The 24,782-nt window shown below is 37.9% G+C and overlaps 1 protein-coding gene across 1 annotated transcript in view; it reads left to right on the top strand.

Moving 5' to 3' along the window:
• Lama2 (laminin subunit alpha 2) overlaps positions 1 to 24,782 on the top strand; it is a 571,484-nt gene that overhangs the window by 380,395 nt on the left and 166,307 nt on the right. The window contains exons 28-31 of the mRNA XM_052751249.1: positions 493 to 610; positions 8,350 to 8,484; positions 16,219 to 16,343; positions 23,390 to 23,476. Of these exons, the coding sequence (XP_052607209.1) occupies positions 493 to 610; positions 8,350 to 8,484; positions 16,219 to 16,343; positions 23,390 to 23,476 (465 nt within the window). The remainder of the gene's footprint in view (positions 1 to 492; positions 611 to 8,349; positions 8,485 to 16,218; positions 16,344 to 23,389; positions 23,477 to 24,782) is intronic.

Here is a 24,782-nt window from a genome sequence, read left to right as displayed (position 1 = left end):
TACTGGAGACATTCTAAGAGAGAGTGACCTTGGGTTGCCTGGTTGAAAGAATATAAATGTCTAATTAATTGGCCATGTCTGCATGAAGCTACTCTAATTTTAAAAACTAGGGGGGGGGGAATCTTTATAATAACTTCTCAACAGGACAGCAGACATCCAATTTACTAAACTCCTTAGGATTTATGTGGATATTTTCCTAATACATAATCTCAGACTTAGAGGAAATAAAAATATAGTAATCAGATGTGGCAACTGAGCTCCTGGAATTTAAGCAGCTTCAAAAAAATGTAGTTATTAGTTTGATGGCCCCTTTCTACAATGTATAATATCATGTTACCTTGATAAATATATGTATCTTGGTTCACTGAAAATGAGAAATCAAAAGAATTTACCTGTAACTGGCAGAAATCTGAGGACATTCTTCCTTAAGACTTAAGTCGTTCTGAGAGGCTGTATGTGGGTGTGATCATGGACTCTGCTCTCTGTTTCTAGCATCTCTGAAATCTCTATGGAAGTAGCTGAACCAGGACATGTAACCACAGTAAGCCCACCAGCACACTTGATAGAAAGATGTGACTGCCCTCCGGGATATTCGGGATTGTCCTGTGAGGTAAGCCAGCAGCTACTAAACTTGCTTAAACTTAGCTCCCTTCCAGAGGCAAATGGGAGTCCTCCCCAAACCGTCCTTGCACTTGACTTCCGAGTGTACTCTTAGCCTATTTATTAGATCTTTCATGCACAGTATGAGACACAGAGGCAACATGATAATGTTATTGTTACCCTGTGAAGAATCACAGCTGAAGGGAAAGATCCGATAGAAATTAAGAGATTTGTAAAGATATGTCACAGTCAGGGGATGAGAGTGTTTCAAAAGGCTGGTCTGTTATAACTCATCTATCTTCTTGGCACCATTTCTGAGCAGTTAGAGGCATTTAAACTACAGTGATTATAAGATATGATTATATCTGTTTTGAGAGTGTTTTTATATAGAACAGACAAAATTTATGCACTAAATAGCAGGCTGTTCCATTGAACATAGTCTTCTCAAAAGGACATAAATTTCTTCCAACGATGCTATTATCATTCAGTCATTACAATGTTAAAACCATTTCCTTTTTTTCATTGATAGGATATTCCTTTGAATACCTTCTGGCAGGGTAATCAATTTCTATAAATATTAACTCATAAAAGGAATACTACAATATCAGAATGTTGGGAAAGATAAGAAACTGAGCTGAATTTGAACCTGAACTTCATCATGTTTTAGGGCTGAGACTTTGCACAGGCTTTTAAAACTCTTTAAACTGGACACGATAAACACTCAAGTCAATGAGTAACTAATGGTACCACATCTGGTCTTCCACATCTGGCCTGTAGAACCTAGTTTAATGCCTGGCCTTAAAGACTTTTCTGGGACCTGCTGGATCCCAAATTCTGTCTCATTAGTCGCAATAGTTAGTGCCCTTTGCATAGTGGCTGGATATCATTGGTGTCTCCTCCTCCTACCACTTAGGAATCTTATGAAGGGTCTATGAGCTGTGAACCTAACACATATATCATTGGTTTGTAGTCAGTGTTACTTGCTAGAGTTGACGCTATGGCACATGTAGTAATTAAAGGCCCATGTACTGATATTTTTAATACATATAGTTTAGTCTGCTTACTTTGTAAATGGGATCATGGAAGTTTTGTTGAAAATGGCATGCATGATTCCAGGTCAAAGTTAAAATACAAGTTGAAAATACTGGCTATGGACTCGTGAGATGCCTTTGCAGGCAAAGGCCCTTGCTGCCAAGCCTCACAACCTGACTTCTTTCAGTTCCCAGGACCCACGTGGTGAAAGGAAAGAACAGACTTCCTCTGGTTGCCCTCTGACCTCCATGCATTCATGGTGGTATGCACATACCAAAGCACATACAGACAAATTAATGAATAAATAAATAAATGTAGTTAAAATATCAAATACATGTTTCCTAAGGATGGACTAGCATATGTGAAGAACTATAGAAATCTGATGTCGTGACTCGTACCTCACTCCACCAGTTCAGGCACTTTTGCTGGTTTATGGCTGATCTGCAGGTTTTTACAGAGAGTCACCTCAAGGATTCATATAAGAGAAAATTCATGGAAGAAAAACCCTATTGTAAGGTCAGTGCTGTTCAGCTTAGCCACCGCTGTATGGTTCCACACTTTTCAAAGAACAACTTCATAGGGTGACTGAAATAAATGCCTCGAAGCAGCTCCATCACCTGCTCCAAAGGGGCTATTCATTGTGATATGCCACTTTGATATTATAAATAATCAAATAACCCATCTCATTATTAAGTAACCGTTCCCTTGCGCATCTATTTTTACACACTACAAACTATTACACTTATCCACGTACCCCTTCCAAACATATACAGTATATGGCTGGAAAATGAGACAATGTGCACACACAAAATGTGCTAACATTTAGTGAGCATGAAAAATAAGAGCATACAGGACAGAGAGAACCTTAGACTTTTCTAAAGAGATGCAATTCTGTTTCATTGTGTGACTGCATTGCTGGAAAACTGGGTGACCTTGACCAAATCCCTTAACTGCCACAGACCTCATTATTATTATATATAGTTACCGTTTTATAGTTATCTAAGCTATAAGGTGGGCGTTCTGAAAGTTCTGACTCAGTAATGTAATTTTCCAATAGAAAATATTCAGAGTCAAGCTTGACCTTCAGGTTTCTTGAGAAGAAAAATATTATGTCTCCATTTCTCTCCATTTAGTTAATATGATTCTCTTTATTTTTCCACAAAAAAAGTATTGGAAGATCATAAAATTATTTCAGTACAATCTACATACCTCTACATACTTCATGTGATTTAGAGGCTTTAAAAATGAGTAAAACACACTTTAACATTGATTTTTATCATCTGTCATTATCTGGAAATATGAATCAGCACAAAGTAAGCCAATGAAATCAAATTCCCATTGTTCTTTACATATGCTACTTCATTCTTAACTACATTTACTTACTTATTCATTAATTTGTCAATATGTGCTTTGCTGTGTGCACTAAGGAAAACCTAGAATGTGTTCACACATGCGTGTGTACCCACAGCTTTGTCTGTGTCCTATAAGCCCCACTCAGGCTCCTATTTATAGGCACTGTTCACAGTGAGGATTTAGTGGAGAGATTATGGAGATAAAAGCTTATCTCTCATAATAAGACACCTGACATGTTCTCCACATCCCATTGCCTCTAATCCATTATACATCTTATTTATAATTCATTTTGATTCTAAAGTGTAATTACCCAGGCATAAAATCTAATCGTCAAAGCAAGAGCTAAGGATGGTTTTGAAATAATCCACTGCATTCCAGTAACATATGCTTTGGGTTACGAATACACAAAACGATTCCTCTACATCTTCACCAACTGTGTTGAATTTGACAGATATTTACATTGATGAGCTATTCATTTCATATTTTTAGACGAAAGGAGATTGCATGAAGACAGAGTCAAGTATTATCATTTAAAATATACCCAGTTATAAAGATATTACACTTTTGCCTAATACCTCGAGTGGTGGGACACTATTGCTCTGTTCATCTCAATTTCCTGTTCTTCAAATACCTAATTATTATGGTTTATGATTGAAAACGGGAGCTAGATTTATTTTAGAAGTCAAATGAAAGGTTCTTTCTCTGCATTATACTTGTTTACAGAACCACCTTAATTAGCCTTTTTTCCAGATGAACTTAGGATAAGATTATTACCTAAACCTAAATTCAGCTTAGGTTCCATGTAGACACCATTTTTATGACTTTTCAGCATTGGGTATATGACACTCTGCAATGACATCACAAAGATCAGAAGTTTGATCATGATGTCTAGTTGATATTTTGATAGCTCTGGTCTCTGAACCTTTCTTTTCAGGCCTTATTTTAGTGAAGTTTCTAAATCAGAGATGAATGGACAGGTGTTTGATTGTATCAATCAGGACCTATCAGTTTGGGCAAAGTAAAATTTAAGTCCCCAATATATACTTATTAAAAAGTCGTAAAACCCAAAATCCATAATGTGGAAAGACTTGGCCCCTTCCACATGCAAGCCTTGTTTGTTACTTTGGTACCAAGGCATGTGCGAGAGAGACCCAAAGACTGTTTTCATGCAGCCAAGTCCTCCTTAATGATGGGAACATATGTGAGAACTGTGTCACTAGGAAATTCCATCCCTCTGCAAACATCATAGCATGCGTGTACACACAGCAAGATGACTGTTTCTGTTCCTGCTCAAAGTAAACCTGTGAGGCCATTATTATGGATGTGGCATGTAGCTGACCAAAGGGTTGTTTTGTGACACATGGTTGTACCTCCAAATATTAAGGGACATGTTGTGGATAGATGACGTGTGTCGGCATGTTTTTTCCTTGAGAAACTTAGAGCAATCAGGGCTGCCTTTATTTTTAATTTATTCTTAGCAACTACATCTAAATCTTACCTAGGACAGAGCACTTATGTTAATTTTATGGAAAGCATTAAATGCATTGATTAAATGATCCTCACAACATCCCTATACAAAAATAAAACTTAATTTGTTTCATACTTACTCTATCATGTACAATCTCAAACACATTTCATGGCATCCTTATACCATTGCCACAGTATTATTTATGATCTCCATATTGCCAGTGGGCAAACCAAGGCTCAGGCAGGTAAAAGAACTTGCCCACCATTACACAGCTATGCAGTAGCAAAGCTGTGATTTGAACTGAAATAAACTTGTTTCCAAAAATGTAAATGAACTGATATTCAAATATTATGATATAAAAGATCCGTGTGTTTCAGGCCAGGAAACTGAGGCCTGCAGTACTCAAAAGTACTGTGTGCAATAAAATGTAGAAAGTGTCAGAAGAAAAAACTCAAGTCATGTTTGCCTAGGTGCAACATGTTTGCCTAGGTGCAATGCCCATGCAGAGATAGGGACAGAATGTCTTCACTGGCACCTGCACTTGGCTACTTCCATTATTTCCGAGGAGAGGACTGTGTTGAGCACTTGGCTACTGCCATTGTCTCGGAGGAGAGAGGACTGTGTTGAGCACTCTGAGACATGTTGGCTCACTGCTCTTCTTTAACTGTCCTGGCTCTCTCTACTGCCCCATATTTTTGTACAAATTTGATTCTAATGTTTTGGAGAGATGTCATATTATGAAAGGAAAGATGAGAAGAGAACAGAAGAAAATTGAGCTTTGTCTAATTTCAGGGCATGGGAAGAGAATTTTTGGAAGTTTGAACTACAGGAGGGAAAAAGATCTAACAAAATGAAGTTTGAAGATTATCTGCTTTTCTTAACTTCTTCATCAGGTTCCAAATTTTTTTAAAAAAGAAAATTTAAAAGTAGCTCTTTTTCTGTCCTAATTGAAGTTTTTTTATGCTGTTGAATGGTGCCCTTTTTTTCAGTGAGGGCAGAAACACTTAATATTTTAAAAACATCTTTAGTTTTTTGTTTTGCTTTGTTTTGCTTTGTTTTTATTTTGGTTTTCTTTTTTGCTTGCTGTTTTTTAATAGAAAGAATAAATACAAAGAGATCCAGGAACAGAGGAGATTGAAAAGAAATAAATAAATATGACATGTTGTTTTAAACACTCTTTAGTGCTCCAATTCTTACATTGACAAACAGTCTCTTTTTCTTTGTTAAGAAATACAGCCCACCAGAAAACAATATTAAACTGTTAAGAAGAAACCTTAGATTTCAACTCAGTAAATACACCTGCTGATTTGTGGGATGAGGAAGCCATGTCACAAAGATAATAACTGGCTCACAGTCTTCACAGAGACTAACTTTGAAACCACAGCTCCCATATTTATTAGGGCACAGTCCCAAGGAACCCACATAGCCTTTCAAACACACTTTGCAAACAGAGTGATGAGTGTGCTTCAGACCTTCAGCCATGATCACTACTTACACCTTTCCAGCAGTTTTCACACAACTCTCTGCCCTTCTTTTTACCAACTCAATTGTAATCTCCAGGGGAGGAACCAAGCATCAGAATGTTTCAAAATTCCCCAGAAAGCTAAAAATCAAAAAGAAAGGCCTAAAACTTCCTTCACAGAATTCAGTGTGGAACTTGGGCTGTGGACGCTGTTGGCAACTTATTGCCAGCCAAAGAAAGACCTATAGCAATAAGAAACATCTGATGGACTACAAACCACCCCAGGATTATCAGTATATTTCAGCCTGAGACACTGAACTTATTTTCCTCAATGAAGTGTCATTTTATTGACTTTGTTCTTTTAAGTCTTGTTTGTTTGTTTGCTTGTTTTGGGGGGGATATAAAATAGACCTTAGAAATTCCTCCCAATACTCATAGTTTTCATGCTATACACTTTATACAACCACACAGACAGACCCTAAGCAAATAAACCAACAAAAGAAGAATATTTAGGCGATAGTTAAGTGTGAGATCCATGTAAATAAAATGCAAGTTTTTTCAAGTCAACATAGTAACAATTTGCACCGTTTGTCTACACCGTTCACCATTTTGGGGTAGGAAGGAGAGGTGTATGTGTGTGTATGCAGCATGTGTAGATTTCTTTGCGTATATTCTCATATGTGTGAGTGCATTTGAGTGTAGAGGTATAGGGTTGATGGGTCTTCCTTGATTACACTCCATCTTACAGAATTGAAGCAGGCTTTCTCACTGGCTCAAAGCTCACAGCATTGTCTGGATTTACAAGTGGCTGCCACCCCCACCATGTTTACATGAGTTCAACCAATCGAAGCTTCTGCCTTCATACTTAAGCAATTACCACTTTTCCCACTAAGACACCTCTCCAGGCCCTGGGCCGCCATTCCAGCGCCCTGTACACCACCTCCCAGCCATGTGCCCTCTTCCCATGCCCCTGTGAGACATCTCCATAGTCTCTGTGTGCCACCTCCCAGCACCCTTGTACCACCACAGTCCTGGAGTTGTTCTTTGAGTTATGCTTAAGCGAATTCTTCAGCGGCAATGTCTAGACTTTTTCTGTAACAATGATGAAAATTAACCTCAATTGTCAATAACACAATTACATTTGGGTTTTATTTATTTATATATATATATATATATATATTTGTATGCACCATGAGATCAAAAAGAGGCAAAGTTTGTGTTTTAGTTTTTTTGTTTGTTTATTTGTTGACTACTAGGCTCAGTCTTCCTTTAGTTTGCTCAAAGTTGGAAAGGTGTTAAACCTCATTAGAATTTCTTATAGGCTAATAAAAGCCAAGAGACTCTTAATTAAGTGCTTAATTGAGGTACACATTCAACAAATCAAAATAAACACCAGGAGAGTACTGAGTATTGATTTTTGTTCTCTTTCTCTGGGACTTCTGTATATTCATCCTGGGCTGCTTAGGCCAGATCAAAAGCAGGTACAGGCATTAGGAAGTTCTTGGTAAAACATGTTTGCCCTACTTAGCGAGCTGTCATTTCTCTCATCAGCAAGAGCGAGGTTTTTAAGGGAAGAAAGAAAATCCTGCTCAACCAAGGTGGTAAAACAGGCTCTCTACAATCCTCAGAGGCATCTGAGAACTACCGCCTACTCCTTAATCAAAAAATCAAATGCTGTCTGATGAGTGAGACCATTGAGCCTGGAATACAAGGCACTCTCATCTCATGCCAAGGCCCTTTTTTTTCAGAAATCTGGTGATGGTTTTGATATATTTATATGACAAAACCTTCAGGAAGATGAAACTCTTGATTTTGCATATGTCAGCATCACCAGCATTTTTCTGTTGGTTTTGGGTTTTTATTGCAAAATGAAAAAATACAGGTCAGGAGAAAATAAATTTTATGAATGGCCTAATGGTCTCAAGACACATAGAGATTTTGTTATTTTGAATTTTGTTCTTTTTATAATCTCTAAATCATATTGATATAAATAATGCACCTATGAAATTTTTTATTTTACTTGGCTGAGTATCTTTGGACGTTTGCTAACTACCCATCAAGCACTGAGAAGCCTATTTTTGGCTGTTGAGGACAGTGGAGTTGCCTTGTTAGTCCTTATGACAATGTTAGTTAAAAATAAACCTCTCAAGGAACAGACACTTCGAGGCCTTCTCAGGCTAAAGGCAGTAGATGCAAATGAAAGCTTTACCTCTGCTAAAATTTGATTGCGGGGGGGGGGGGGGGGGGGGGGGGGGGCTGCCTGCATCTAAGAACAGAAGGACCTAGCAGAAATATATAAGTGGTGCTCCCCAAATTCACACACATACACGGAGGGGCATGGACCAAGGTCATCTTTAAAACCACAGGAGACCTTCAGTACTGATGAAGCAAGAGTGCCACTGTGGCCATTCTAATTGCTTTCCTTTTATTCTAGACTTGTGCACCAGGATTTTACCGGTTGCGTTCTGAGCCAGGTGGCCGGAGTCCTGGACCAACCCTAGGAACCTGTGTTCTCTGTCAGTGTAATGGACACAGCAGCCAGTGTGATCCTGAGACCTCAGTATGCCAGGTAGGCACCTGTAACTTCGTGGACAAGAGCTGGGCACTCACTTCTCCTTCCAAATTTGCAGGTCCTCCATGCAGAGGCCGGATCATCTGCAGGGAGTATGACTGTGTGCTTGAAATAGAACATGCCAGGGAAAAGTACCGTTACCATGTTTGTCATTTTAAGATGTAATGAAAAATAATGATGGGGAAAACTCAGTTCCTCTCAAAAAAAAAAAAAAAGAATAATAGCAGCTTGGAGCACAGGAGAATGCACTGGTCAAAAAGTATGTGATGTGTTAGTTTCTAATTATAAGCAAGAGTAGTTTTTTTTTTATAGAATATGGAAATTTTACCAAAATGTTTACAAAATTAGGATGGTAGAGAGCTTGTGGCACATTTTAGGTCTTGACTTCGATTTCCAGGGTTGCAAATAACAGAGAAAGGAGTGGAGGAACTGAGGAGGGAGGGAAGGGAGGGGAGGAGTGGTGAAAGAGGAGAGGGAGAGGAGGAAGGGATGAAAAAGGAGGGAGGGGAGGAAGGAGGGGAGGTCAAAAAAGAAAGGAAACATTACAAAAAGTATGTTTCCTCAAATTTAACCTAAGACAAAACCTTAATATTTTAAATATTTCCCACTAATTTTGTCCATGTTTAAAAACAAAATATGCAATACTATTAGTGTTTTATATTCTGCCTTTTGCATGTGCCTATCATGAACATCTCTAAATACATTGATTGTATATCCTATAACTTACCTATTTCTCATATAATTGAGGCTATTCTCAGTGTTGCATTTTCCTGATGATGCCCAGAACCCAGAGCTACCATTTGCTTTTGGACCATCAGGACTCCTCTGTCTTTTGTCCTTTTATTTCAGGTTCTGCTGTCGCTGCGGAATCCCTAAAGTTGAATCGCTTCAAAGCGCTAAACATCTATTTGTCCCATCTTTTCCTTCTAGTCCTATGAAATCTTTCCTTTGAGCCATGTAGAAAAATGGTTACAGATTTTAAAAAAATCCCATGTAGAATTCCCCTCTTCTCCTAACTTTCTCTTCATGTTGCTCACAGAAACCTGGCTGTCCCCTTACAAGCTGCCAGTCTTGCGGCCTTCCTAAGCAGTCATTTTTTTTTCATGTCCTCCATGCCTCTAACCCTGAAGATAGGGTGGGTGTCCCTTCCCCTCACTGCCAGTCTCACACCCTGCTCCCTTTCTCCTCTGTAGTAGCACCGCTCAGCTTCGAGTTATTCCCAAGTCTGTCTTTGCACAGTCTCTACGTGTTAAGCCAACCACGAGGGCTCTGATTAGCCCCTTCACTACCTAGTGCTTTTTTTTCTTGTGTCATTTCCATCCTCCATCAAAACTACTAATGTAATTCTTCTTGTCCATTACATCAGTCCTCCATTCTGCCCCTCTCAATTTCTTCGGCCTTTGCAGTCTCCATTTTGAACGTCTGCTTCTCTGGTTACTATCTGTTTCTCTCCTGTTCAGTCCTTAATATTTCAACATTTCAATCTCATCATTGAGCCTTACTCCTTCTCTCATGTTTAAAAGCAGCTGACTTCACGTCCTTTCATGCCATTCTTCAGCCTCCATCTACCTTGGTTTTCTTTCTCTTTCTCTTTATTTTTCCAGACAAGGCATCTCATTGCCATGGGACTTGCCAAGTAAGCTAAGTGGGAGGCCAGAGAATCCTGCCTCCACAGTGCTGGGATTACAAGCACAGAACACCATACCTGGCCTCTTATATGTGTCCTGGGGATCAACTCAGATCCTCATGCTTGTGTGCTGAGCTTTATTCAGACTGGGACATTTCCCCAGTCCCTGGTGTTGCTTCTTATGAAACCAGGGGCAATCAGAAAAAAAAAAGAGAGAGAGAGAGAGAGAGAGCCATAGCTTACCTGAGTTCAATGATCCCTTAATCCCGTTCTGTCTATGTTACTTCTTACTCTCACACTTTTCCTTGCATTGGAAGAATTGATCTTTCTGGAAAAGACCAACTCTTAGGGTAGATATGTAATTCATGGTAGAGCACTTGCGTAGCACACATGTGGCCTTGTGTTCAATCTGTAGAGAATAGGGAAGGAGACACCAAGTCTTCTCTGTATATTCCTGATCTCACCTCTTTCTCCCATTCAAGAACACCACTCTGTTAACCTCCTATCCCATCTACATCATTGTTTAAAATGGAACAAAACATTCTTTTGGGCTCTGCTCCCCTCTAGCAACCACTCCTTCCATCATCAAAGAATTTTCTATGTTCTGTTCACAGTTTTTCTCATTCTATTAGGGCTCCAGTTACTAAAATCAGGCTTTTGCTTTGGGGGCTGTGGTAGAGCCAATGACTCACTTAGCCTCAGGATTCACCTTTCTTGATCTGTAATCAGAGTTGGCCACCATGAATCCCCCCATTCTTTATGGCAGTCTGAGTTTGGTGCATTCCCCAGCCACGACACTGAGGATTTCCAAACCCTCTGGCCCCTCCCACTCAGCCCTCTTTACTTTTCTCCTCATTATCCTGGTACCAATACATGGTATTACTGGGATTCGATGCTATTTGCTCCCCTAATTACACTTGTTCCCATGGTGATCATATACAGGACCATGAGACTCAGTACCTATGTATGCTGTGATCCCACAGTATTTACATGATTCTTACCATTTAACTTTAAATCTCTAATCATTCTAAAAGTTTTCGTGGTGTGGGAAAGTAATGTTTTTTTTTCTTCAAAGATATTATAGTAAAGACACATTTTATTAATATTGTCTCTTCCTCATGACTCATGGTTTCTAAATATTTGCACAATTAGTTTCCCATAATAAAATCTGCTTAGGTCTTTGTTCTGCTTGTCTTTTTGTTTTACCATAGTGTGTTACTACAATTTTGATTGAAATTGCATCAAACTTCTTTATAAGTATTTGCTATATTTATACAGTTCAGTTACATTTCCTCTACCTGGGAAGGTTACTGTCTTCTCTCTTCAAGCATTTTATATCTTCGAGTAACCTATTATAAAATTAAGGTTATGTATTTACTATATTAAAATTGAATATATCGTAGTTCAATTTCAGTGGTAAATATTGTAGTTTTGTGTTAGACGTTCATTTACTAGTCTTTAATGTAAAATTTTTTTTAGCATGCTTCATAACATGTTTGAAATCTAGCCATTTTTAATTGCAACCTGTAAATTTTCAATTATTCATATTTATTTTATCATTACAAATTTTTGTTTTAAAATACTTATAATTGTATTGCTTATTGTCATAAACTATATCTGTAATAATTATTTTATTACACAAAATTTTAAGCAGACACATAAGCAAGAGCTTGTCTAACTCCTGATTTCAATATTAGTGTCTCATTCTTCTATCATAAAGCTTGGCGGTAGAGGTTCATTTAGGAAAATCATTCCTTGTCATATTAAGGAACATCTTTCTATTCCTGTATTCCTGGAGATGATTTCTTTCAATCAGGCAAAGATATTAAAATCTCACATATACTTAATTGTGGAGGGGGGGATGATAGTAAAGACCAATTCAAGAAGTGATCATGTATAGTTTCATCCACTAAATGATGAGTAAGTACCGTGAGTAAATTAATAACTAACATTAACTATCCTTGAATTCCTGAAATAATTAGTGTTTGCTTTTGGTGTCATAGTCTTACTTTCTGCTTGTCTGTAAATTTCAACAGATAATTTGGGGGAAGGACACAACTCACAAGTTAAATGTACTGTTCTTATGTGGTTTTAAAGGATTACATTTGATTCATATAATTTATTCAGAAGCACCCATAAATGAGAATTTAATTTCCCTTTTATTAGGACAAAGGCTGCTGTCTTCATGCTGTTTTTCTTTGTTCAGTTGGGTATTACAGATAGTTTTCTGCCTTAAGAATCCTTGGTGAAAGTCTATTTTCTAAGAAATCCCTAGATGAAGTAAGAAACAAATAAATGCTTCCATCAAGCACACACAGTTATACAAATTGTTATGCCTGGAATTTTTGTATTGTCCTTAGGGGAACTCGCAACTTTTGAATTTAGACAACTTTATTTATCTTACAAACGGGCCTATGAGGCAAACAGGAAATAAGTATGATAACCTCATGGTTCAAGTGAGAAAGGAGAAGCATACTGATGTCTCCTCTGCTGGGCTCCATCTTAATGTTCTGTCTCTTATACATTGCAATGTCCCTGCTTCACTGGTATGGAAATCTTCAGCACCACTATCTTGACTCAAATCCTGGCTTCACCTCTTACTGACTGGATGAGCACAGTCAGTTTCTTCAGCTTTGGTGGTGTCCGAGGTTCCACATTTATCAAACAATAACAGTAATAGTAGTACCTCCTCAGATAATTTTTTTATACAGATTCAATAATATGCTGGTAATAATACAGGCCAATGTACATATGTTTTCCTATTTATTCTTATAATACATTAATGAGATAGGCAGTATCATTTCTTTTCTTATAATTGATGAACTGATATGAGAGAATAATTTGCTTAATTCAAAAACAGTGAGGATGGTATCTATTATTCAAATGTCGGGTTGCTTAAATAAACATCCACTTCATGATATTCCCACAAACAAAAGTAAAACTGAAAGCTCCATGTTCACAGCCAATAGAGTAATGGTATGTATAAGTGACTGCAAAAGAGGACCACAGTAAGCTCCAGAGACAGCACTGATGGTATGCTGCGGCCTCTGTAGCACAGATTCAAAGTGTTTACCAGTAATATGGATAAGATCTTTCAAATATTATATTACATAAAGCTGAAATGATTCCTAATGTTTTAGATGATAGAAAATATGCTAACAGGTGACCTTATGACCCACAATTAACAATATGAAATTGACAGAAAAAAATTAATTCAGTTCGCCTGTCCATTTGCTCTTGGTGGCTTTTGTTACTAAGTATTTCCAATGTGCCTGCCTTGTGGTAGGTGCTAGGATATAAAGATGAGGATGATAGCGGCATATGGTATTAATTCATGTGATGTAGATGTGCTGATTGGATTGTAGATCTACTAGGTGCCCATACAGGGCATTGCTGTTTGTACGTGCTCCAGAAATCAAGGCCAGAAAGACACCTAATGTGTTTGCAAATCTCAGCAACACACTTATAATCCCCCATGTTTTGAAAGAAACTCTGTATCTAGGATTGTTAAAGGCTTAGCTTCTAACAAAAGATTTAGGAAGTAATGGTGTTCTTAGATATTCGAGCATCTTCCCTGGGAAAAGGGAATTAGAGTTAATCATCCCAGCTTCAGAAGGCACAGCTCAGATTGCTGCTACGAGACAAGAATGAAGCAAATGTTCAGATGGCATAAGGACAATTCTATTGCTGACAGTCGTGTAAGGTGGAGAGACCTGTTTTATGAAGTCTGTGCATTTTGTGAAACCTGAAGGAAAGCTTAGAAAGTATTCTTTTAGTGTAAGGTTATGTTCAGTTACTTCTCACCTTAAGTCTGAAACACTACAAGATTGGTTATATTCATTGGCTGTTATAGAAGACACATGGAGCACCCATAATCCAGTATGTAAAGCAAGCATGTAGATTTCATATATTCTAATATACTATGGAAGAAACACTAATGTGTGACCTCTCTGAATGTATTTAAACTTATTAGCTATTCCTAGTATATACATTTCCCTATGGGAAAATGTCTATGTAAGAGAAAATATTATGCACACTGCTTCAAAACATTGACTAGTCATATGAAAGAGCTATGTGTTCAAGTTTCTAAAATAGTGATATGATCTATGTGCTTTGCTTACAGAACTAGCCAGGATATTTTATTCACTTAACCAAGTATAGCATGCCAGTGTATCTATGAAAGATCGACAACTCAGAGAAGGTTAAAATATGCTTGTTTTCTTTGTAAACAAATAATGTAAAATTACAGAGTGAGGAAAAATAAATCCATATTTTAGGCCTCTGTATTTTTAGTAATGATCATTATATTTAAGTAACTGAGTTCAGTTGTTACTAGTATATCTAGATTACATAAAAACACAATTATTTTGTTGCAAAAGCCAAAATGCTGAAGACTGTAATTGAAGAATTTGTCTTTGGGGCATTTTTATTTTTGTAATTATAAAATGTGATCTTAATACCTTCCCCAAAAAACACTTTCCTTCAATGGCTTGTTAGATGATTTCAGACCAAAATACATATGTAATAATTTTATTTTGGAATCATTCTCTCTCAGAGTGTTGCCATGAAGTACAGGAAGGCTTTACCTGCTAAAATATGTCGATTATTCTAGATAGTCAAGTAAAGGAGAATTATGGCACTTGAATCAGCATCATAATGCAGCAAATCATTTTGTCCAGCTGACCACTTTTTTCTGTATTTATTAGCTGTGGTACATGTCCTTCATATTAACAATCTTGACCCATCTTATCCATGTTACCTTGAGCATGAGCTCTTTCATTCAGTCATTTAGAATAGTTGTTGCATGCTGGTGACGTTTCATATGCTGTGTTAAGCTAGAAGAAGCTATTAAGCCATATTTAGGACACCAAGGAATGCTGAGGAGAGAAAAAGACATTTGACATAAGAGCTGACATGTTCTATCCAGATAAGAAGATGAAATGATATTAACTGAACAAAGGATTTACAAATGAAAGTCCTAGAGGTAAGGGAAAGGAGACATAAATAGGGGCTTCCAGGTGCTCTCTCGTGGCTAGCTCAGTGTACATAGGCAGCATGTGCTGGAGGTGAGGCTGGAGAGGGAAGTGTGTATCTTCATATATCTTACTACTGAATTATGCTTCTCAGCATTACTTGTTAGCATACTTAGGAATAAGCCATTCCTCTGATTACTCCAAAGCCTGTCTTACACAACTAAACTCTTAGAAATCCAGCTCTAAATTTTTCCCCTCTCAACTCTTAAGACCCAATGCCATATCTTTTAACTAAACAATATTCGTGGTTGCATTTTTGTTACTATGTTTTCTAATTGTCAGCTTTTTTTTAATTCCTAAAGTGGATATGTATCCATCAAGGTAGCATATTATTTGATACTTTTCTTTCCTCATTTGAGTGTCTTATGGATGCCTCCTCCTAGATCCATACTGTTTGCACTTTGTGAAATGAAATGATTCTACTTTATGAGAATTTTTAAACCCAAAACTGTATCTTACTCTGCAACTCTTCTCGTTTCTTTATGAAAATGCCTTCAAACATATCAGTGGAATACCTTTCATTATTCAAGCATGAAAAGGAACTATTGACCAATGGTTGTAGTGTTGGATTGAACTTCTATAGTGATAAAGAACCACCAACATTTTGCAAGAAATAAGTTAATGACATTCATGATCTAGTAACAAGGCTGACAATTTTTGTGTGCATCCTCTCTTAATACATCTATGCTTTCCACTTTAGTTTGACTATGGATCCCCCCAACAGACATGCACTAGGGCCATGGTCTTTTAAAAAGCACTTTCCCCAGTTCCTCACAGAGCTAAAATTTGAGAGATTCTTGAATTGCTATTTGCTAATTTTGAGTAAAGTAAAAATGTACACAGAAATCGATTTAGGTAGAATAGAAACTCTTATTGATAATCTAGCTACCACACATGGCATCAGCTTCTTAAATGAAAAGTGTCTTTAAAAATACTTGAATCAAGAACTGATAATTGTAAACATTCTCCCCACCCTGTCCCATGTATACTCATTGCTGGGGAACTGCATGATATAGCACAGTGTAACTCCTTGTACATTCAAAGCAACTCTTCCTCCATTTCCTTTTACAGAACTGTCAGCATCACACTGCTGGTGATTTCTGTGAGCGATGTGCCCTTGGCTACTATGGAATTGTCAAGGGATTGCCAAATGACTGTCAACCATGTGCTTGTCCTCTGATTTCTCCCAGCAACAAGTAAGATTGATACATATAACCATATTTCCCCATTAGTAATCCCATCTGCCTGGCGCATAGACTGTTTATGATCTGCCAATTTTTCCAAGTAGACAAAAAAAATCTCAAGCCAGGGATTTTTTAAAATAAGATAAAAACCAAATTCAGTATGTGCATATTCTATGACTCATTTTTCTTTTAAAACCCTCTTTCAAGTAAATAATGCTTATTAATAAAAATGTAAGCATCAATATTAACATTGCATTTGTATCTAAGACAAGTGATGTATGTGCAGACACATGGTTTCATGAATGCATGGGTCTAGTGTGAGCTTACACTTCGGCTGTGATTCAGCTTTGAGGGATTGTCCAAGTGCATACCAAATCACATTTGTGGCTGTTTCCTTTCCTTTTGTATGTTAGATTCAATATTGGGAAATAATTACCAATGAAGCAATTGAAACATAGCACAATGAAATCTGGGTAACTTACTATTAAGCTCTTTTTAAAAAGTCAGTATCAGCTAGGAGCACAGACCCCTTTCTGTCCAGATGGTTTGAGCTGGATACCATGGAAACACCACCACAAGGGGAAAGTGGTGGTGAAGTATCTTATTTTCATGCTGTCTGATCCTTCTGCCTTGGTTTATATCTATTGTTGTGAACCCCTTGATGTTTTTATTTACCTTCTTGCTAAGACGATCTTACTTTCTGTTAGGTGATTTGTATACTTCAGTCTCTACGTGAGGAATTCATTTTCCTCTAAGAATTTGTTTTTTAAAAGAAGGTTTGACAGTTTGCCTAGCCCTGAAACTCTGGATACCTTGAGTATAAAAGAACCACAAAGCCATGCAGACCAAATGAACTTCCACTGGTACACACTTCCCTTGTTTCTTCATCTTTTGCTCTGTATGCATTCTGAAAACAGTTACGTACAAATTACCCCCCTCTCCTCTGCAAGAGTATAATTCTTTCCAGGGTGTCAAACATAAATTGTTAGGTATGGTGGATATTGATGAAGATAAAATATATGATCTCATTGTTCAAGTAGAAAATGATAGGTTTATGAAATGGAATATTATTTTTCATTTCCCTTTCCGAGCTCTCCCTCTGGTGCCCATGCTTAAAGAATAGAATGCCATTTATTTCATTGTTTATTAAATGTGAACCCTTTGGATTAAAAAAATCAATAGTAATTCCCTGTTGGTTATACTATAATAGCAGCAGCTACATAGAGTGTAAAATAGAACCTTGTCATTTCTTGGAGAAGTGTTTTTTTATAAAATATTTGCATTAAAAGCAGTGGTCAAAGAATTCAAAGTCACAAATACCATTCTTAAATGTGAAAGAGTCAAGAATATGGCAAAAGAAGAGTAGATTGAGGATTTATATAGGTTTGGGCAGTAAGAAATTATACGCACAAATGCTTAGAAAGCAAAGTGCAAGGCATGCTTAAGAGCTGGTAGGCAACAGAGTTTGGAGTATTGGGTATAAACAGGACTCTGCAGTGGCTGATAAAGATGACCAGGAGAATGGAGACCATCTTGGAGGTACCTTTGAGTGCCAATCATGAAATCACTATTTAACTTCCTATGTTAATTTAAAGCACACAAGCTTTCCTTCTTTTTAAAAAAATTAATATGAGCAGAGCTACAATTTTGGAAGCCTGTTATGCTAGAACCAAATGCAATGAAATGGAGCTGGTGAAAAGAAAAAATGAAGAGTCCAGTTAAAAGGCGGTTGCACTAACCCAGGCAAGAGATAATGAGAGCTGGAAGCCAGGTAACAATCACCAGAGATCAACATAGGGATGGGTGTGGGGAACTTGTTACACACAGCGCTCCACAACTGGTGACTAATTAGGTGTGAGCGGGGAGAGTCCAGGCAGGAGTTGAGGGCTGACGCTTTTAGCCAGCTTGCCCCCCAAAATGGTGGAGTCATGAACTCACACAGGGAAATCAGGAGAGAACTGCTGCTGAAGACAGGTAATTTATGGTTTAAATGGGTTCAATTGATGTGAACTGTCTGTCTGAATAGAAATATGCAAATAGCCGCACGGAATGGAAATCTGAAAATTGCAGGAGCAGATGAAGGAAGGAATATGTTAATACATGAATTAAAGTCAGATTGGATTTCCCAGGCGGATGGTCCTTAAGGGAAGCACATGGGAAGAAGGCAAAGTGGGACTTTTTTAAGGGATAGAAGTCTCTATCACTAGAAAATGGAAAGCAAATGCAGGAGAAGCCCAACAGACCAGAACCTCGGGAAGCATTGTCACTTACACCAAGGGAACGATGGGCAATAGTTAGCAGGCATCCAGCATTGTTCTCTCAAAGGATACTGAGCAAGTACAGCAGCTTTTAACTGGGAGGGTCACTGCTGAAAGCTGACAATAGCGGAAGTAGACTTTAAATAGAAGGAGTTTTAGGAAATTGTAACAGGAATCTTAAAGAGTCTTATTAATAAAATCAAACCCGAGCCAGGTATTGGGGTGAACACTGGGAGATCAGAGAGACAGAACAAGCCACAGCTAACCTCACCTGGCCAACTTCTCAGCTGGTCTTGTTTCCTCAGACTGGAATCCTCTGTGTCCTCATATCCGAATGGCTCTCAGCTGAACTGTGCTGCTAGAAGCCTGAAAGCTTAACCAGCCAAATGCTTAACCAGGCCAAATGCTTCTAGTTTCTGATCCTCATGCCTTATATACCTTTCTGCTTTCTACCATCACTCCCTGGGATTAAAGGCTCACTTTCTGAGATTAAAGGCGTGAGTCACCATGCTTGGGTGTATCCTTGAACACATGGATTTCTGCCTCTGGAATGCTAGGATTAAAGGCGTGTGCTATCACTGCCTGTCTTGAGTATCTAGTGACTTTTCTGTTCTCTGACCCCAGATAAGTTTATTAAGGTACACAATATTTTGGGGAATATAATACCACCACAAGAAATTGCACAGATACAGTACCAGCTTGGTTGGTTAGCAGAATCAATAAAACATCTTATTCGTATTTTAATGCATGATTTTATTTGTGTTATTTCAGTATAAATTTTATGCCAAGGAACCTTAAAGACTCAAAACATCATAGTTGCAGCCTCAAAGGCATTCAGATGTTATCAACCACAACTATAAGTAGTCCTTCTGAAATATCATAACCAGTGTTCAAGAGCCTACATGTAGACACTCAAATGTATATGCGTGTATTTCACCACTTATTCAATTTTCTTATCGTACATTTTTAGAGAACTGTGAGTCAAAAAGGCTGAGCTGATTTCATGACCCACTAATCTCACCAGCTGTAGCTTGGAATGTATTAGCCTAATTAACAAAAAGATCTATGGACAGTAAGAAGGGTTAAGAGGCAGAGTAGAAAAACTAGTCAGGGCAAAGAGAGGCACTTTTTTTCAGCAGTGTGTGAAAATAGATTCTGAGCTACAGATGGGAGAGGTGAAATGTTTTATTTTAGTGACTGTAGTTTATGTAGCCCACGAGAAAGAAAAGGTAAGGAAGACTCAGTGATTACCAACTCACTGCCACACCATTGGCTTCTTTCCCTCATATCAAATCAAATACCACAAACCTTCAACAGTGTGACTCAGCAGCCCCACTTATTCACCATTGGGTGTTCTACTGTGCACACCGAAGGAAAGGGCAGACTTTTGAAGGTAACATCAGAAACCTACGTCAGCCTGCTATGGGATGTTCTGTATGGCAAATGTGTTGCTCTGATTGGTCAATAAATAAAACACTGATTGGCCAGTGGCTAGGCAGGAAGTATAGGCGGGACTAACAGAGAGGAGAAAAGAAAGAACAGGAAGGTGGGAGGAGACACTGCCAGTCACCGCAGATGCCGGTAAGCCACGAGCCATGTGGCAAGGTATAGATTCATACAAATGGATTAATTTAAGCTATAAGAACAGTTAGCAAGAAGCCTGCCACGGCCATACAGTTTGTAAGCAATATAAGTCTCTGTGTTTACTTGGTTGGGTCTGATGGCTGTGGAACTGGCGAGTGACAAAGATTTGTCCTGACTATGGGCAAGGCAGGAAAACTCTAGCTACATCAGCCTGTCTTTGCAAGCTATGGCCCACAGCACTTTTCCAAGTGATGTTCATTTTGCAGTGGCATGCTCACTTCCAAACATGCTTAGAAATCTTTGTTCTCACTGAGACCTGAGGTCAGCCATACATAATCTAGTCTAGCTCTAAGAATCCAGTTCTGTCACAGTCATTTTTCTAACGCAGCTTGGCTTAGTACTTTTTCATGCCACTAATGCATTTTACATCATGTCTTGACTTCAACCAGATGCTCTTCCAGATATTGAAATTTTACTAAATAGTGAGTAATCCATTCTAATATGCTGAATAAAAGAGAAAACATGTGTCCTTTCCTACATTTGTGTATGGATCACAGATAATTGTGCATTCCATGAAGATAAAGGTATTTTATCTATTCCTTTGGCCAACACATATTTAGCCAGGGCCCAATTCAGTTCTATCTGAGAATACCTTCTCATGCTGGGAACATACAAGCAACAAGAATAATCCCATTTCTTGCTCTCTCAGAGCTTGTATTTTTCATAAGTAAGACAGTGAACAAAGAGACATGTGATGTGATATATAGATTGAGACAGTGTTTCCAGGAAAAAGCAAGTAGCCACCAAGGATGGGTTTGCACCATTTTCAGCAAGGGTCAATGACCTCCACAGACAGATGTGGCTGCTGGTTCAGTGACGTGAATGAAGTGGCAGTATGAACCTTTGGAACAGCTGCAAGATTAGTCCAGCTGTGGGGAAACCGTGTATTGATTCTTCCAAAAGTCCCTTAACCGGCAGAGGCCGGGTTAATGTGGCTGGAGTGGAGTGAATGCAGAAGACGGTGGAGAGTCGAATGCTCGCAATTTCATGAAGGTCAGGGGTAGCACGGTATAGGGCAATGTGATGAAGCCACTGAGAGCAGCTCTGGTGACATTTATACATCAAACAACAGTTTGATGGAGTGCAGAAGAAGTGGACAACATTGACGCTATGCATTTAGCACAGGAGATGGAAGCATAGCCATTGACCAAACTGAGGAAAACCAAGTGCATTTTTCAGAGGAGAAGAAAATCAGCGTTAGATATTAGAGTCCATGCTGTATGTAAAGCCCTCAGGAGGAGAAAAGTGGCTTAGAGGAGAAATCTGAATCTGAACTGGAAACCAGGCGAAGAACACAACATAGGTGTGGTAAAGAAGCAGCCTGTGATCAGGGATCAAAACCAGAAGGAAGTGGTTCCCAGGAGGCCAGTCGGCACTGTAGTCCACAGAGGGTCTCGCACAGAATGAACCCTGTAAATTTCACAAGCTGTGTGGTGGTGTGTTTGAGACTAGGGGAATAGAAAAAAATATGGTCATGAAGAGAGACACACAAGGGTGTCCAAGTGATCCTGAAGACGAGATGAGAGTCAGGGCTAGAGAGATGGGAACAGGAACTGCAAGGAGAAAGACTGAACACTAACTTTAGGGAGATGTGATTCCTACCTCTTCCTTCCAAAGTCCTTCGATGTGCTTGAAGGAAAACTCAAAAGTCCATACAAAAACCACTATTCAACAGTTTGTGTCAGCTCATCCAGGACGGCTACATTCCTATACAGTATTTTAATATATTTATTTATTGAGGACTTTATTATTTTACAGAAATAGACTGTAATTTCATTGTATTAGCAGTCTAGAATTGTATTTAAAATGATGTCTGGACTCTCTCTCCTAGGCCTATCCTAGGTCTATGTGAAGTTACGTGTGCATGCACCCACACACATGTTTTCAGCATCAAGTTTTAAGTTCAAGAACTGACACTTGACAGATGTGCCAGTTATGAGTTTAGGGGTTCTAAGCTGGAATTGTATTCTGGGGTAAAAAATAAATTGGTTGGATAACAAGGCTGTTGTGAGTAATAGATTCATTTGTTTGCACATTTCAAGTTAAAATTTAGCATCCATTCATGAACCATAGATTTGATGCATGCACAGCTATAATAAGTTACCACACTAATGATGCTCATGCCAAAGAATATGGTCATAGTATGTGCTTTCTATTGCTTCTTGGCATGGACAGCTTTGAAAGACCCCAAATAATGACACGGAATATCTGAAGCATCACTGCTTGACAGTCAGGATATTTTTTTTTCCCTAAGTTTCTAATGCTCCATCAAGTCTTATCCAGTGGGAATGAAGCACTGGTTTGAGAAAAGTTTGCCACAATCCCAAACTGTATGATAATTTATTTTAGTTTTCAAGTCTCATCAAGCCCCCACCGCCCATCACAGCCAGGTATTGGGTGATCCTCGAACTGTGGTCTGGCTGTGGTATATGCATGTGATAGGAAGTTAGTTACATGGAAGTTATGTCATAGTCCATAAAACAGTGAACAAATTTCATTTACTTTCATATAGAAATCTTTGTCTTCTTGCCACACACTAAATCAAATTACTGTGTGTAATTTGTTAGAATGTTGAAATCTAGATATGTTGGGAAAGGTGCTGTTGTATTCTGGATGAAACATCTATTCACACTCCACAAGTTGAACTGCCAGTGGCAAATTGGACTGAGATTTCAGTAATAAATAAATAAATAAATATATATATATATATATATATATATATATATATATATATATATATATATATATATACAGGTTCTTTGTCTCCTCTTTTTTTTGCTTGGTTTTCAACCTGAAAGGCATGGAGTAATACCTGGTCTACTATAAGACATATACACATAAATTCCCATCAAAATTGTCTTTATGATAACTTTGCTGAGTATTTAATATTTACATAGGTTTCACAGAATTATTGAAAATTTCAAAATGCTGATATTTTAATGTGGTACCTTATTAGTCCACCAAAAATGAACCAATTTTGTTATCTATCATTAGTAGTATTTAATTTTCTTTACTGTAAGTAAGAGCTATGTCAATATTTATAAATATATATATTACCCCACCCTTCAAAATGTCCCTGTGACCATGGTAATGGGTAGAAATTTTTAATTTTATTAAGTGAATGATTAACCTTTTATGTGTCTTTTTCTGATTCAGTTTCAGTCCCTCTTGTGTGCTGGAAGGTCTGGATGATTACCGTTGCACAGCCTGCCCACGGGGGTATGAAGGACAGTACTGTGAAAGGTACTGATAGTCACACATGGAGATTATAAAGGGTCATGATTCTATTAATCATTTCTGTAATTTCCTCATTTCTGTACAAGTAATTAATGCTTCAAAACTATTTTCATAGCTTTAGAATTGTTTCTTTAAAAAGTTGTTTGCTTTAACTTCATATTGAGACCTAGTGATCCCAAATAATTTCATGATTATTTAATTCATGTTTAGTATAAACAGAGTCAGATGTGACTTTAAAAGAACAAACTTCGGGTTTTTTCAAAGGTTTTTAGTAGCTAGGGGAAATTAAGAAGCTGATCACATTGTTCTCAATTAGTTCACTGGCCGATAGTATCTAGCAATAACTTCACACTTGGCAATGTTCATAGCACTTTGGCCTTGTACCAGTGGGTCTTTGTGTAGTCTAGAATTAGGTGGTAATGAGGGTAGTTAATCAGTCTTACCCAGAAAATAAAGTGTTAGTTTTTTGAGCCCCATTTTTAGAAGGCTATCAGTGTTCTTCAAAGGCTTCTTATAGTCAGAAAATACAAAATCTGATAAAGCAACATTAAACTGAATTTAGGTATCACGCAAATGCTAAGCTAAGGAACATGGTCCCAGATTGACTGTCTCTAAGGCAGTAAGTTCACATCTTCCAGATATATATTTACATGAGATCAGGAAGCCAGGTGTTCAGATGGTTTCTACCACTTCTAGTATTTCAGACACTGCAGGGCCACTAATACTAAGCATTATCAAGATATATATATATATATATATATATATATATATATATATATATATATACACACACACACACACACACACACACACACACACACACACACACACACACACACATAATCTGTGATTTTAGTATAATTGGCAGCAATTTAATAGTTTCATAACAGTTAGTGGATTTAGCTTAGTTCTAGCAACCTATCTGGGTCTCTTTTTCCCACCTACTTAACACTGCCTTCCTGATAATCAGATGTATAAAGGACCCCATTCTTGTCCTGCCTAAGCTCTTTCACAGAAAGAGGTGTAATTAGCCTGAAATTTTACCCTCATCTTTCTCTTGGTGGCTCACAGCCAATGATGAACAAGAAAGGATGGATTTCAAACTCTATATCCTTTGTCTTGAGGCAGAACAAATTTTGACTCTCTTTAAATTCTAGGATTTTCTATATAATAAAGCTAGGATTGAAAACTCATCTGAAATCACACTTACAGTTTTCTTTTCCAAAGCCTGTTTGCCCACTTCACTAGAATCTCCTAGGAGATCCTGAAACCATTAATCATTTTTGAAAACTAAATAACTATTTGTTGTTAT

Source organism: Peromyscus californicus, unplaced genomic scaffold (assembly GCF_007827085.1).
Source record: "Peromyscus californicus insignis strain IS unplaced genomic scaffold, ASM782708v3 Scaffold_22__1_contigs__length_63687245, whole genome shotgun sequence".
NCBI lineage: Eukaryota > Metazoa > Chordata > Mammalia > Rodentia > Cricetidae > Peromyscus > Peromyscus californicus.
This window is presented reverse-complemented; position numbering and strand designations above follow the sequence as displayed.